General features: G+C 38.1%; 2 protein-coding genes across 2 annotated transcripts in view; one reads left to right on the forward strand and one right to left on the reverse strand.

Moving 5' to 3' along the window:
- Positions 1 to 3,703: 3,703 nt before the first annotated feature.
- LOC122085932 (UPF0187 protein At3g61320, chloroplastic-like) lies at positions 3,704 to 8,105 on the reverse strand. The gene is made up of 4 exons (XM_042654556.1): positions 7,297 to 8,105; positions 4,874 to 5,041; positions 4,265 to 4,471; positions 3,704 to 4,138 (listed from the first exon to the last, which is right to left on the reverse strand). The coding sequence occupies exons 1-4, from the start codon at positions 7,972 to 7,974 to the stop codon at positions 3,962 to 3,964; spliced, it is 1,230 nt and encodes a 409-aa protein (XP_042510490.1). The 5' UTR covers positions 7,975 to 8,105; the 3' UTR covers positions 3,704 to 3,961.
- A 3,406-nt stretch (positions 8,106 to 11,511) lies between these two features.
- The window catches only part of LOC122085828 (tripeptidyl-peptidase 2), a 52,290-nt gene continuing 47,403 nt past the window's right edge, over positions 11,512 to 16,398 (forward strand). The window contains exons 1-5 of the mRNA XM_042654421.1: positions 11,512 to 12,002; positions 13,460 to 13,538; positions 13,627 to 13,700; positions 15,380 to 15,489; positions 15,580 to 15,660. Coding sequence (XP_042510355.1) covers positions 11,687 to 12,002; positions 13,460 to 13,538; positions 13,627 to 13,700; positions 15,380 to 15,489; positions 15,580 to 15,660 — 660 coding nt within the window. The 5' untranslated portion in view covers positions 11,512 to 11,686. The remainder of the gene's footprint in view (positions 12,003 to 13,459; positions 13,539 to 13,626; positions 13,701 to 15,379; positions 15,490 to 15,579; positions 15,661 to 16,398) is intronic.

Below are 16,398 nucleotides of genomic sequence, written 5' to 3' on the forward strand. Positions count from 1 at the left end.
TTTGGTTCTAAGTACTCTCAAATATCAAAACTCTCCACATTCCTATAGGTAGCCAAATTAAACAAAGATTAATTAGAGATTTTCTTTTTGGTAAAAATTAATTAGAGATCCACTGAAAAAATAGCTGCCAGACCCTTTTACGTTCAAGCATGTGAAGGTTTCCGTCTTTATAGTCAATAATAGTACTAGGTTGCTGATTCTTTCTTCCAAAATCCGCCATCTCTCCAACCCCACAAAGAGAAAGAAAAAAGAAAAGAAAAGTGAAGCATCACTGAACACCATCCTTTTGGAAAAGCAGCCCTTCTTAGGCTCTTACATTCAAAGAAGATCCAAAGAGCTAAAATCTGTTATTACGTTGAGATTTATAGAGGTTTAGTCACACATCCATTATCTGGGACCATCTAGGACCATCTAATGTCTTCAGGCTTTGGGTTGAATCCGACAAATATTATTTTGTGGACTCTCCCATTTTATTTAACAAAATTGTAATATAATTGTTAGCATCTTTAGTGACAAGACTCACACCATACATTGGTGTAATTATGAAAACAATTGCCCTTGCTTAGGTCACGGGAAAAGGTATTTAAGGTGTGCTTTGAAATGGAATTACTTAAATTATTAGGTGCTGCATGTTCCAAAGGATCCCATTAGCTCCCCCATCACATCCCCTATAGATTCTATAATTGGACTCGACTTCTATGGCAACATGTTTACCAGGATTGAATTTTTTTCTCTTTTTGAAAAGGGTTCCTACGATGCCTGTGTAAGAAGAGATTGCTCGCTAACCAATATTGGTTTAGGACTCTAGTGAATGTTGTCATCTATATGGGGTCTACATGTGGTTTCACATGGTTAGAGTAGGAGAGTAGGGGTGTCAAACCCTAAACTGAACTGGTAAAACTAGCCAGACTAAACCAATAATAGCCCCGACCAAACCAAACCGAAGCGTTATTGGTTCGCTTTTGGTTTGGAGTATTACAACCCCAAAATCAAACCGACCTGCATCGGAAACCGGATGAACCTGAAACCAAGCCAAAACCAGCTCAAAACTCAGACCGTAACCAAGACCAAGACGGTAAGAAACCGAAAACAATCCAAAATTCATTAAAAAAACCCAAATTTTGCATAGTTTTGTATATATTTGTATGGAAAGTCGAATCCAAACTAGATCAAATATCGAAACTAACTCGATTACAAACCGATATAAGAAACCGAAGACAAACCAAAATCGACTCAACCCGAATTGAATCCAAGCCAGGCCAACCCGTTGACACCATTATAGGAGAGGATGAATGTCAATAGAGATCCAACTACTTATTATGTGAGATGAATATATTGGAATCTATACAAGGGAGGCGCTCCTTTTCCCTTTTACCTTCACTAGAAGCCATAGATAGGCATGCATCAGCTATGGTAAAACTTTTCTCCGGTGCAAATGAAAATTTAATTGGAATTTGTATATTTTTACTCAAAATATCATGCGCTCTCACACATTAAGCACCCTTCACCAAACATTTTTCCTCTTTTTTTTTTCTTCTTAATCTCAAGTCATCAATGCTGAAATCAATATAACTTCACCAACAAAATGGCAGTTCCGCTGTTATATTCAAATTTCTTAAATCATGTTTTAATAACCATCTGTTTGTTCAATAATAACAAATAGGATTTACATGGAACCCCGCCATATCCTTGTACCTTCTATTAGCTGATTGAAATAAATGCACCTTGAATGAGAAACCTTCAATTCCATCAAGGCTTTAGTTGGAGCCTCTTAATCACCTTTATCAATGACAAGGAATAGTCGATTACATTGATTATTATTATTATTATTGTTGTTGTTGTTGCTGTTGTTGTTGTTCTCACTTATATTGACTATGTGGATCTCATGTGGGTTTTATCATTCTCAACACTATCAACATCAGTGTGCTGGTATGAGAGATTTCAAACCCCAAACCCCCTCCACCTTCCCCAACCCCCCCCCCCCAAAAAAAAAAAAAAAACTATTCAATCTCACCCTCACAACTCATATCTGGCATAAGCCAGAATGTTCATAACCTTTTTTTTTGGGGGGGGGGGGGTTGTTTAAGAAACAGATTTATTGAATATTAGATCGTAGCAAAGCCAAGGCCTCTCGATTACATACATCAAGAAGCCATAGAGCGGAATTGGGCCAAACTGTCGAACACGTTAACGATAAAAAGTCAGCAATACTGTTAATTTCTCTACCAATGTGTGAAAAATTACATTCCACAAAAAAAGAATGTTCATAACTCGAACCAGCAATATGTGGTTTTTGTTGCTTAATCATTTTAAGCAATAACGCATTAAACCTGGCATATTCTTAGGTAAAAATTGATGAGCCTTAATTTTTACCTGGTTATGTGGCAAACTTTGTCATGCTTAAACTATTTTATAATAGGGAAAAATTTCCCCACGAAGTCGGGGTGAGGTTCTCTTCCCACACCCTCTCACATAATGAGCCATAGAGTCTATACTGGCACTGTCTCTCCTCAAGCAAAATATGGTATTGATGCAGTTTTTTTTGGAGGTGCCGTGAGAAACCTTTGCCCTTTATAGCATATATGTACATGTTGACTCAGTTAGCAAAATCCGTACCCTGCCAATGTTCTACGCATTTCTGTTGCAATCATTTGTATACTAGAAGATGCAGGAGAAAGTTTTCCTACAGCCATAGTGTAGGGTTCAGCACCATCCTAGGGTACTAAAACATCCCCTTCCCCCAAATTGGGTGAAGCCGATGGTACCCTCCCCTGGTTGCGCGATACTCTCTCCTGCCCATCTGAAAGCCGCTGTCAAGGGATTGACTGTGGCTTAAGGAAAACTCAGTCAAAAAATGTATAACTAATCAATGGCGTAACCTGTTTAGGGTGGGATCTACTTGTACTGTTTTGCTGTTGTAGTCTGTTTAGAATGGGATCCATTTGTACTGTTACTCCTTTGCTTCTTAATCTAATTTTTCTCATTTATTGCCTTGTAATTAGGACTCTGTCCCTGATTTTTCTTCTTTACTTATCCACCGCTCTAAAGAATACAGAAAAAGGGTGGTTAGGATCTTTATGGAGTCAAACTAATCAATGAATCAGCTTTATGTCGAGTTGGATCTGCAGTATACAAGTTGACTAGTCATTACCCTTGATCTACATTGAGTTATAGGAACTACAAGGACTCTACAAGACATGAAAATATGCTTGGGAATGGAGGCGAAAATCATTATGAATTGCTTTTTCCTGAAAATATTTCATCGCCTAGACGTCGTAGAGAATTGAGAATTCTAATTTGTTTCCATTTTTGGAATGGGAATGTTCTAGATAGAAATCCAGTATTTTGTAATGGGAACAACGTAAGGAACTGTGGTCAATTTTTGAATGAGGACAAAGATGTTGATAGAGATAGAGATAAATTCATTAACATGAAATTTTAGTTCTTTCTTTGGGCCAATTATCGATTAGTGTATGCTCTACCCAACCTACAATGACCCTTTTCTGGGGAATACTACCAGAAAGAATCTGAAAGAAGAATATATGAATGTGCAGTAAATGGTATTCCTTTAGAATTACCATATGCTAAATGCTTTCAGAAACCTTTAGGTCGATGGCATATTGACAATTTAAAGTTGATTGATTCATCCCCACACCCCCACCACCCCCAAAAGAGAGAGAGAGAGAGAGAGAGAGAGAAGAAGTTGATTCAACTTGCTCAAGATTAAGTACCAGAAGCCAACTGCAAACTCAACTGTTAAAATAATCCTTCGATTAAATTCTATTCTAATATATACATATATTTCCGAATAATAGAAGAGCTCACAACTAAACTGGGAGGTCTATACAATATGAAACATGGACACTTACTTGCAGATCACAGGAAGATTCTTTCTTTGTGTGTGATTTTTGGAGATGGTTTCACTACAGACTTCTGAAATGACAGACAATTCTCTCTCCACTCAGGAGGTGGGCCGACCGTTTGTCAAGTGCTCACTAGAGTGGCATTTTTTCTTTGCGAGAAGCTGACCTTGAATCAAATGCTCAATGGAAATTGCTTCTCGAATGCGGTCATGAACCAGCTTGCACAGGTCATCAAGAGCAAGCATCGGAAAGGGCTCCTCTATGAGAACACCAACCTACATTAATCAATTTTCCAATTGAAATATACATTTATTATAAAAAGGATACATGAAAGACTCAAAAATGCATCTATATTGCAAACTGTAGAAAAGCTAACAAGAGAGAGAGAGAGAGAGGGTTACTTCTTCAATGCAGAACAAAGAGGCAGCACTGACAAAAGTAGCTGGAACAACAATCCAGTTGCACTCATCCCAAAGTATGATAGGAAGAGTGAGATGCCAGAGGACCAGGAACCTTGAGGTTAAACGAGTGTATGAAAGAGGAATTGGTATTCCCATAAGCTCTTCGCAAACGCCAATGCCATCATGGAAACAAGAGATTTTTGACTCCTGCATAGTCGTGATGCAATTACAGATAAAAGCCACAAACTTTGTTGCATATCATGGCTGCTTGGTAGAAAATATTACCTGTACTTATATAATTATGTAAGTAAACATTCACAAATCTCTCTCTCTCTCTCTCCTCTGCTTTTTAGTTTATGCAAAAACATTTAATTGCTTATTTCCATGAGTACGAAAAGGAATTGTTGATTTCCAAATACCAATATCACCAAGAAATTTTGGGATTGAAATTCCATTAAAAAAGGTTTTCTAAACTGAAATAACAGAATCAAAGGCAAGCCCTGATAACTAATTCATAAACAGGGAAATACTTAGGAATTTTGTTGTCAATCTTATAAGTTTCCAGGGGGAAAGAACTTTGATTGCTAATAGGAAATTCTCAGATTTTACCAATGCAGCACGCTTTGAATCCTCCAAGACTAACAAACGAATGCTTTGAGATATGAACTCAATAAGGCAACGAGGGTGGTGCTTTGAGCTGAGAAGGACTGCTAGATCATCTTCTTTCATGAGATCTTTCAAATCTCTCCTGATATCTGAGCCATAAACCACGTGACACTGCATTGGGAATATCATGACCATTAGCTTGTCCCTCATTTAAAGTGATCCCAATAAAACTCAAAAAAGAAGTAATAAATGGTGAGATATTCTACAGCTAACAGTTAAACTATTGATGATTTTGAAAAAATGCATGACATTGTTTGGATTTCAAGGATAAATTATCATCTAGTAATCTTTCATCAAACATTTTATTCTCAAAAAATTTAACAAAACTCACAATGCCTTGCATTTTATTCAAAACAAATAAATGACAACTGTAAAAATCAAGAGAAACAATAGCACATAATCTTTTAACATTTGACATGCCACTAACTCATTTTGCTTATCTAAAAGATCACAACCTTAGGATTTTTGCACTGGAACAGCAAATTCAACAGTCACAAATCTGCAGAACTAAGACTTCAAATTTGACAGATGGATGGATTCTCCAGGAAAACAGTCATGACCCACCTTATATACAAATAGTTTTCTGACCCATTAAAACCAACTAGTAGGATTCTTTTAAAAGAAGAAACTGAAGGGGATAAAGAGAACAAAACCTTCTCAATAAGTAATAAACATGGAAAAGTTGTCCCGTATTGAATGATATTACAGCTTATTCCAATAAAATATATACCTTTACAGTCCGTGGAAACCATGAATCACGATAGAATATTCAATTACATCAAAAGGTCCCCCCTCCCCAATGTAGCATTACTTGTCATCCTACTACAGAATAAGATATGCTCATCTTGGCCTTGTTTGGCGTGAATAGGATTGTTAGATGTAAATCAGCCCGAGACTGTAAAGCAAATGCAGAAAGGAAGCAAGAAACTGCCAACATAGAACCACCATTTGCATTGGTCTTATGTGGTATATCTGCATGTTTGGAATTACATGTAATTTCCATTATGGGTAGCAAATACCACCTGTACTTAAAAGGTCCCTTATAATATCGACTTAAGAGAAAAACATTCTCTTTTGACTGAAGAATTGCTTGTTGGGGTACAATGTCTTGTTTGTCGCTTTTTTTTTTTTTTTTTTTTTGATGAATAAATAATTCATTACCAAGAGGAGAAGAATATACAAGGGGGAGAGAAGGGTGTGGGGTAGGCTCAAGCCAACAGAGAGGAGCCAACCCAGGGGGAACCATCAAAATAAAGAGCAAAGCCAATACATCAAGTCCTAAGGGGAAAAACAAAGTAGGGGGAAGGGAATAACCATCAAGGAATGGGTATGAGATCGACCTGCAAGTTCTATGATGCAATGATATAGGAGTTCCTAAAGGAGTTGGGAATAGGACGAGCATGAAGGAAATTTTGGATGTAACATCAAAATAGATCGCTTTCCAAATCTTGTTCGGAGAACGAGAGTTGGAAGTCCATTTACGGATGTTTCATTCCATCCAGAGATGGTTAATGGTTGCCAAAAAGCCAACTTGCCAAGGGTGTCACAGATGGAAGAACCAGAATAGCTCATCTCAATCCAGCTCCATTCCCTGTCAAAAGGGAGAATGGATCTGCTAGCGGCCAGAACGTAGATAGGACAGATTTATAGACGTGAGAGGAGAAGGGGCAGGAGAAGAAAAGATGGGGGATGTCCTCCGTACCATAGGGGCAAAGATAGGAGGAAGGGTTGACGGGGATATGACGGTGAATCCATCGCAGTTGGGAATCATTTACTAAGGGCAATTTTGTACTTTTTGATATTAGGGTTTGTTATATGTTTGTGGCAAGGATTATTTTGAGAGAGGTGTGAGGACAAGACTTGTAGCCCTATTCTCTATTGATAGTGAAGCAAGATCTCATCTCACCATGGATTTAGGCAATCTAGCCAAACCACATGAATTTGTGTTCATTGATGATTGTTTGTTCTTGTTTTCCCATTCTTTTCTGCATCGTTTTAGGGTTGCATTTCTACATTGCTAAAGTGAAAAACACCACCTTCTTTTTTCCAAGTTTTATGTAGTTATCTGTGAGGATGTTGTAGTTTGAACAGTGACTCATAGCTAGAAGTCCCATTGATTCTCATTCTATTCAAAAGACTACTGTACTTTTTGCTTCTGCATGTTATATAAATATTTCAGTGATATTAATTTTACCGAAATATCAAAAGAAATAGCCAACATTTCAAGAAGTGGCCTACAATGGGTTTCAAGTTCAGTTCAGCCCAAACCAACAGAAAAACAGAAGAAAACCCAAATAACATCCAACTATGTAATCTGAATATTAAAAACAATGGCAAAGTAAAATATATAAATAAATTACACCGACCTTAAGTGCAACAGGAAACGCTATGATATACTGCAACAACGCCTTCCTCAGCGCCACATTAGTCGAACTATCCACATTGGCCATCACCTGGCGAGCAAACTCATCCGCACCAGAAATCACCTTAATCCATGCTTTCCTTCCTTCTTCAAACCTCGCATACGATGCTTCTGTTCTGAAAACAAGCAAAAGCGCCAGAGCCGGCGCTGTCAACTGGTACGGCAGTGAAGATGCCCTCAACAAGGGGAAGAACTCAGGCAACCAATGCAATGAAATTGCCGAGTTATAGGTCGCGACAATGGCAGCAACAGATGTGAAGAAACCCACGGGAGGGATCAAGGAAAGAATCACCCGAGAAGAGAGACTTGATAAGAGGTGACGAACGTGACGGAGAGAGCTTCGATGTTGAAGCCACTCCTCGTGGTTATATAGAGATCGTTTCTTCCGCATTCCTCTCTCCTTTAAGCCGTCAGCCCAGTCGGGAATCGCACGAAGAGTTGAAATCAAATTGGAGGTTTGAGTGGATGGAGAATCTGAAGACTGAGAACATGTAACCTTGAAGGGTTGGTGCATGGGTTTGAAGGAAAAAGGGGACCGATAGATGAGTCTTGAATTGCAGAGGAATTTTTGAATTGATGGTAAATTGGCGGAAGAAGGGAGGGGGGTCGTTGATTCTTTCATCTGTTGAAGTTAGGGTTAGGGTTCGGAGTGAAATGGGTGAAGATGGAGGATGAGGAAGTAGAAATGAGGACATGTCTTGAATCTGAGTGAAAGAAAGAGTACGGGAGAGATGAAGGAAAAGGGAGGGAAAAGGGTAGTTGCCAACGGTTGTTTTGTGAATGAGGTTTCTACACATGTACGATCGCTGTTGGATAAAATAGATAAATGAGAGTTTAGTGAACGGTGTCAATCGGTCGGTCCGGCTCGGTTTCGGTCCGGGTTGAATCGGTTTCGGTGTGGAAAAGCTGAAACCGAAACCGAAACCGAATCAATAAGGAAATTCTGCTTTCGGTTTGATTTTGGTTTTGGTTTCGGTGCGGTTTGATTTCGGTTTGTCTTCGATTTCTTAAATCGATTTGTAACTGGGTTGGTTTTGGTTTTTGGTCCAGTTTAGATTCGACTTTCCATACAATGTATACAAAACTATGCAAATTTTTATTTTTTTAATGAATTTTGGACTGTTTCGGTTTCTTATCGGTTTGGTTTCAGTTTTGGTCCGGGTTTTGAATCGGTTTCGGTTTGGGTTCATCCGGTTTCTGGTGCGGTTCGGTGTGGTTTTGGGGTTGCAATACACTGAACCAAACCGATAATGCTTCGGTTCGGTTCAGTCCGTGTTATTATCGGTTTGGTCCGGCCGGTTTTACCGATTCGGTTTAGGAATTGACACCCCTAAGTGAACCGTTGAAGTCGATTCTTGTTCAATTTACCCGTTTGTCCCTTTAACAAACCCCAATCCCACAGACCGAACAACCAGCCCGATCGGCTCGGCTCGAACCGAATTGAATGCTTATTGGTTCAGTTTGCTCATGCTTTATCAAACGGCATAAACTGAAACCAATAACTAACCGAACTAGTAAAAAGTCGTAAATGAACAGAAAAACCCATATTTAAAGGAAAAAACATATAAAGCAAGCTGAGTCGAACCCAATATCGAACCAATAAGAAAATTAATTAAATCAGACCAAATTGAAGTTTAGCTTACCGGTTCAACTTTGGCTTGGCCAATAATCAAGCCAAAACCAATTCAGCCAGACCTAACTGGAATTGACACCCATAATGATATCCGTTTGAAATTATAGCAATAAGTTTTCAACAATCCTTTTATATTTGATTAAACCATGGATAGGGGATTCACACACTAGTTGTCTGTAATGAAATCTCCTACTGCAAGCCAATGGAGGCACACAAAGGGTGCATCATGAATTCATGATTCGATATAGGGGGGCTTACATGGAGAAGAGGTGTGTGAGACCGATGCATCCTTTCCCTTGAACTATATATAAATACAAACGTTGATATACACAAATTATACTTTAATTATTTTAAATTAATACCTTTGATTGATAGGAGTTAATTTTATTGTTTCTTTAAAAATTTATTCATTTCATCACAAAATAATTATCTAAAAATATTGTGATCGTAACGAACCATCCTTAATATAGATAGTCTTACTAATTTACGAGGTAACCAAGGTGGCTACTTGCGATGTATCATGGAGAGGGGTGAATACATGTGGTTTCAAAAATCATAACCAAACACATAGTTGTGAATGCAATATTAAATTTTATAAGAATAAAGCACAAATTGACAATATCAAATCAACTAAACTTAATAATATTTGTTTTACCAAAAAATGATTCAAAATTAATAATATATCTCAAACCTAAGAACAAAAAAAAAAAACTTACCATCACATCATAGATAATTGATATGTTACATATACAATGAAAATTTGTTTTTATGATAGCAAATATTACATTGACATGGAGTACATAATCTACTACATATATGTGGAAAAGACTGGAACCATATCTTGTCCATGTCTCTCCTCTTCCCTTGGGAAATTCTTATATGACCCTTCCATCCAGCGGTTATATTGGTCGAGCTGCTAAGTCCAAGAAAGTCATCGGCAATACCAAGCCTTCTCTCATGCATAGTATGTAAAGTATGAATAGTTTTAATTGTAGTTTACAGGTTTATCTATGGACTTCAAACCTATTTTCTCCTAACACTTACCATAGCATTATTTTATCATATTTTCTCTTCCCTTCGTAGATGGGTGATGGGTGGGTTAGCCTAAGTTCCCCTAAAGTCCAAAGCGAGAAAATTTGTGGAAGCCCATTTGCCAAGCTTGGGTTTTACTGGCATAGACTTTGTTGTGTATGTAATTTCCTATATATATATATATACCTGATCGTGAGACCCCTATGCTAGCATGGGCAATGAGGTGACACATATGAGTATCAACAATGAGTGGGGTTATAGTATTTCATTGGGGTGGGGGCATCATTCCACCCCCTTGTATGGGCATAAGGGCCATGCACCATATAGTATTATTCTTCCATGCATTATCTAATGTCTTGATTTATGCCATGTCGACAAAATGACGGGGCAATTATAATTGTTGGATATTCAGGGACTGATGTAGACGGACTAGTTACTAGATTTCATCCTCACATACATGACCCAACTAGCAAGCTTTGTTTGAGGATGTGTGAATAAAGGATGTTAGAGAGTTCGTGGATGCAAAATGTGAGGATTAATACCAATACTTGTAAAGCCTTTTGTTGTTTTAAAAGACTCTTTTTTATGTCTATATATTATATAAGACATGTAAGTCTCCCCATGCTGCCAGTGAGGGAAAGAATATGTACAATAGACTGAGACGGACTTGGAATAACTCAACCCTATAAACTGGCTTATAAGATAAGGGAACCTAAGATTATATCAATTTTCTTATGAAATTGATGTGGGATCAGCCCCATATGATTGATATGAGATTGTAACATAGACCAATGGATGTATGAAAAAGAAATCATCCATTTGAAGCACTTCTTTTAAGAAACACATGAGAAAAATAAGTAAATAAGTAAATAATAATAATAATAATAATAATAATAATAATAATAATAATAATAATAATAATAATAATATAGTAGACTAGCAGCATGAAAATATTTGTTTCCACCGTAAAAAAAAAAAAAAAAAAATGCAAATAAGGCTCAATTTTGTTGCAAAGGAAATTGAAGGGAAGTAAAAGTTTTCAAATGTAAAAGGGAACTTTTGTAATTCTTACCAAACATGACTATATAAACTACTAATGTTTCTTATCATTTTTAGTGATGATATTTTTAGTAGTAATTTTTATTTCGAAAAAGATCATTACCCAGTTTTATGTCTATACACCTCTGCTGATTGGTCCCTAGGTTGACATAGCAGCCACGTGACTATGTAACGGTTCTTAAGTTCCTTTTTATTTTATTTTTCAAATAGAAGTGATTTAGATGCAAAATAAAGTGAAATTTATTAAATAAAATAAAATGATTTTAAAATTTGATAATATTAGATAATAATTATAAAATTTCTATATTAGATTCGAAAATTTATCATCCATGTGTTCCCCTTGCATCCAAACGGAGCCTAAGTATAGCCAAAGAAGACGAACGAGACAATAGAAAGTGAACCAATCTCCTTACATTGCAACGGCACACCAAGCTTCAGGCTGAGTCGCGTCTTCAGCTCAGGAGATGCCAACTCATCGCTAGAAGTTCGCTGTGAAAATCAGCTAAGCCCGACGAGCCACCAGCTACACGGCGGTCGGAATATTCATTTCTTACTAAAAACTAGGTTTTCCAAAAAACAGAAATAAATAATAAATAAAAATAAATCGGAAATGCTACGACCGCTATATAAACCTTTCTGTTTATGTGGACAAATAGTATTCCCTCTTTCGTTTTTCTCTGCTACTTCGACACTCTCGATAGAGCCCCAGAAGCGAAGACGAAGGAGACGAGGGGAGTGCACAATTAGGGCAATGCCTCTGTCTTCTCACGCTTCTTCTGCTGAAGATAGCGGAGCTCTTCGTTCTTTCAAACTGAACGAACCTACTTTCTTAGCTTCTCTGATGCCAAAGAAGGAGATCGGGGCTGATAAATTCGTCGAAGCTCATCCAGAATACGATGGGCGAGGCGTTATTATTGCGATTTTTGGTAACTTCTTATTGCTTCACAGGTCAATTTAGTGCTTTATGGTTGGAGAAAAGTCCAAATTCTGGTACTTATATCGGCGGCAAGTTCTCTGCTATTACCGTTTTGGAGATTTGTTAATTCGGTGTCTAGAAGTAATGTTCGTCGAAATGATTGATTAGTTTTTGGAAAGTGGTTTGGATTGCAAAATCGGAGGGGTTCGATTAGCGTCTGTTGTCACTTTTCTCCCCTTCCCTCTCCTCGTCGAAATGATTGATTTATTTTTATTTTGTATAATTCTGGTGGAATTGACAATCATTTCGGCCTTGAAAATAAGAATTTACTACTATATAATCGTTTATCTTCGTTTTAATTTGTTGAAATTGATTGATGGAGGAGATTTGAGTAAAATAGTGTGGACGATATACTGATTATAACTTTTGATTTCGGGTTCCTTTCGTAAGCTATGGCATGTGGATGTCAATCGGGACGATATTAGTGAAGGATTTGTCCTTGTTGTTTCTCTGATACGCTTAATCATGGTTTCGCGCTTTCCCTCAATCTTTTTGATGATTAGGTTTTAATATTTTTAGTTTGAAGTTTCTAGTTTCAATTTGTTGCTGTTGCATGCTGCACAAATGAGGTTATCAAGTCAGAGAAGAATGTCCAGATTCATGGTCTTCAAAGGGAGGTGGGTCAGTTGATTCTGCACCAGTATGTATAGTTTTCCTTGACCACCCGGGGAGTTTTGGGTTGGAAGAGGGGATCGAAATGAAGTCTTGGAGATGTCCCACAGACAGAACTCCACTTTGAAGACAATTCTGTACAAGTCCAACTTGCTTATTGAACTACATGATGGACTATGGTTAAGTTCAGTATCATTCCAGGGAGATTTGAGTTCAAGAGGGAGGTGTGATTGTGTGAAGTAAGTACAAATGGATCCTTGGGTGGATCAAGTGGACTTCATTTCAAGGGAGGAGAAGAAATACATGTAGAATGTAACGTTGAGTATACCATCCGGACCTGTCTTGACAAGTCATTCAAATGTTGCAAGTATTGTCAGTACGAAGGTTTACTGCCTAATTGTTTTTTGTTTTCAATTTTCACGCAACAAAAGACGCTTTCAGGTGGTTGACGTGTTTGTAGTCATTAGTGTTGTGCACATCTATACTTTTCCCCTTTTTTCATGCATGAACTTCAGCCTGTTACCTGTACATGCGTCTGTTTGAATGCAACTGAGCAAGTCAATGCATCCTGATCTGATCTATGCATGTATGTTCATTGGACAGACAGTTTTCACATGTGACAAAATAATAACATGAAATCTTTCCGCCTGAATCCTAGTTTGGAAATTGCATGGCTTATTTTGAATGCAATGTGGTGTGGTTCTACACTTCTTCCAGTAAACTTTTTGGGTCATGGTTGTCCTGATGCTGTACTGATATGATGGATGTTATCTAACCTTAGTTTATTACTTTCAGATTCTGGTGTAGACCCGGCTGCTGCTGGTTTACAAGTTACCTCAGATGGCAAACCAAAAATTCTAGATGTTGTGGATTGGTATACTGGCGACTCTTTTACTGTGGAAAATTTAGGAACTTTTATTGGGTTTATTTTTGCTTAACTGTAGAAACTCTCTTTCTTGTAGCACGGGAAGTGGAGATATTGATACCTCAAAAGTGGTGAAGGCTGATGCAGATGGTTATATCACTGGCGCTTCAGGTTGGCAAGATATGCATTGTTTGGTAATAAAAATTGCATGAGGTTGGAAGAGTGAAACACTTCTCACTGTGTTGGTGTTCCACGAAGATAGCAAATTTCTGGAAAAAAAAAAAAATCCGACCAAACAAACTTCTCTTGGTTCTTTTGTTTCTTTGTTATCTTCAACTACTCATTGCCAGGTAGGCTGGTAGTATAACGATTATGGTGGGTAGTACTACAGACCATTTCCAAAACCGTAAGAACGTAACTAAATGTGGCTGTACGCTGGAACCACAAATCATGTGGGCAGTTGAGTCTTTGAATGCAAGCTGAATCTGCACTCTGGACCATGGTCATGCTTGCTTTTAGGCCTCTGGGACAAAAAGAAAAAAAAAAAAAGAGATGGAGGAAATGAAGCACAAAGAAAGAAATCCGTGAACAAGGATTTGGGGAGCAGAATTGTGTATTGAATCCCCCACTTCCAATCCTGATCCAGTCCATGTCAACTCAGCTGATACTTGCTTGATGTGGCCAAATTTGTCACTACAGGTTTTACGTTTATCTAGGCCTGATAGAACCAAGTCTTGGGGTGGGATCACCGAAACAGCTGAGATCAGATATCTGTATCCTGATTTTGGCTGATATGACCGAACCCTTCCCGATCAATAAATCCATGGTTGTGAAACAGTTGGAGGATTAGTAGGATATGCACAAGAGGATAAGTAAGAATCATTTGCTGCCGCAAGGAAATTTAGTAGTTTTTTGTTCTTGTACAAAACTTCTTTCTGTCAATGGTTGGTCTCATGTGGCTTATGTTGATATAAATTGTTGTGGTCCTTACTTGGCAGCTCGAGCTTTTGGGGTAAGAGGTTGTGACATGGTATCAGAGCTAGGAGGTTGGGTGTTCAATCCCTGGTACGCGCAAGGGGTTTGTGTTCTGTTGTTGTGCCCCTTAGCCTTGTACCTTCGGTGCCACGTGATGGCACTGCCACATGATGGTGTCACATGCACAGCCATGTGTGTGTCTGCACCGTGGGGGGAGGTTTTTTTAATATACGTTGTTGTGCCCCTTACTAACAGCTTGAGCTTTTGGGATAATCAGTCATGACAGTTTAATCAAGGGTTGTCCTGTTTCAGTGATGACATGCGAGATTCATGACTGTGTGGCTGTAGCATTTCACCTTTGATGTTTTGAGAGCCTAAAATGTTCCTGTGGTGTGTTTGTCATAAGGGAGACAACCAATTTTTAGTTACTGGCTGTTCTTCTTCTTCAATCTCCAAAATATCTTGGAAAATTTTAGTTGATTTTTCATCTTCTCCTTGTCACTGTCAGAAACTATGGGATAATTATAGGAAAAAAATTAGAGAAAATCCTGTACTCAGATGGTTAAGAGTTGTCCAGGAGGTCTGCTAGGGATCCCCAGGGCTTTAGGGTCTTACCATGTGCTGGGGCAAGCTCTACTTTAAGCTGTCCTGTTGCCATCTGGACATCCCTATTCCTGTACTGCTATACTCTTTTTTTTCACCCCACTTTTGCCTTGTTTTCCCTTAAAATTTTGAGTTCAGATTGCCTTGCTGAACATGAAAATTATCTTCAACATTGTTTAGTATTTTTTTGTCAGTGACTATTTCTATTGCAGATCCCATGCGTAATTATTGCTCTTCTATTAATCCCCTGTTTAATTTAAAATTTTCTTTAGGAGCATCACTGGTTGTAAATCCTTCATGGAAGAACCCTTCTGGAGAGTGGCATGTTGGCTGCAAGCTAGTTTATGAGCTTTTTACAGACACTTTGACTTCTCGTTTGAAGGTATTCTACTTTCCATCCATCATCCTGGACTTCCTGATGGATTTGAGTTTTTGAAGCAATCATTTCCCGCTTCTAAACATTTTTTGACAGGGTGAAAGGAAGAAAAAGTGGGATGAGAAAAACCAGGAAGCAGTTGCTGAGGCTGTAAAGCATCTGAATGAATTTGATCAGGTTGTTAATGATGTCATTTGGCACCATCTTAGTTAATTGGTTATATGCCCATTCTGTATCCTTTGTTCAACATTCACTACTTTCAGATTCCAATGATTAAAATATCGAAAAAAAGAACGCTACCTGGTCCTGTTCCCCTATGCCCTCTCACAGGGTCCTGTGAAATGATGCCCCTAGCCCCGGGTGGATAGCTCCCCCATTAGTCCAGGTGTTGGCATGGAGGCCACACAACCAGGTAGCGTTCTTCATCCCTAAAATATTTGTGTAAAATCCTTCACCATGGTGGCCCTTGAATTCGTCAATAATGTATCCCACTTTTTTTTTTCAACAGCTCAGCAATTTCCCATGGCCAAGTTTTTGTATTTGAATATTTTTCTGTTCCATTCTTTTGGAATACCTTAACAGGATCAAACCTTAATGGATGTTACTCTAACACCTTAAAGTGTTTTTTCCTTTCATTGGAAAACTTTCTGCATTGTGAAAATTGTTCAAAGAAGCATCGTCTCAAGTAATGGTGGAGGTTTGTCAAATCTTTTTGTTTGCCAAGAGAAAACGAGTAGAATCTCCAAACCAACCTTGGAAAGCTCAATGAGAAATTAACTATTGGTATTTAACATTCTCCTCATCCTCCCGACAGAAAACTCACTGATTCAGGACGGGCAAATTATGTTTTGGGGAATGTGTTTTCAACTTGTGATGGACATCTGCTACTATTCTCAGGATAATCCACTTGTGGAT

Source organism: Macadamia integrifolia, chromosome 8 (genome assembly GCF_013358625.1).
Source record: "Macadamia integrifolia cultivar HAES 741 chromosome 8, SCU_Mint_v3, whole genome shotgun sequence".
NCBI lineage: Eukaryota > Viridiplantae > Streptophyta > Magnoliopsida > Proteales > Proteaceae > Macadamia > Macadamia integrifolia.

What these genes read in the sequence shown, in the direction of transcription:
- LOC122085932 (XM_042654556.1), bottom strand. Translation starts at nt 7,974, where the DNA reads ATGAAAGAATCAACGACCCCCCTCCCTTCTTCCGCCAATTTACCATCA. An exon ending in CGTTTCCTGTTGCACTTAAG is followed by an intron (nt 5,042 to 7,296) that starts GTCGGTGTAATT and finishes TTCCCAATGCAG; the next exon opens with TGTCACGTGGTTTATGGCTC. An exon ending in CTTTGTTCTGCATTGAAGAA is followed by an intron (nt 4,139 to 4,264) that starts GTAACCCTCTCT and finishes TGATTAATGTAG; the next exon opens with GTTGGTGTTCTCATAGAGGA.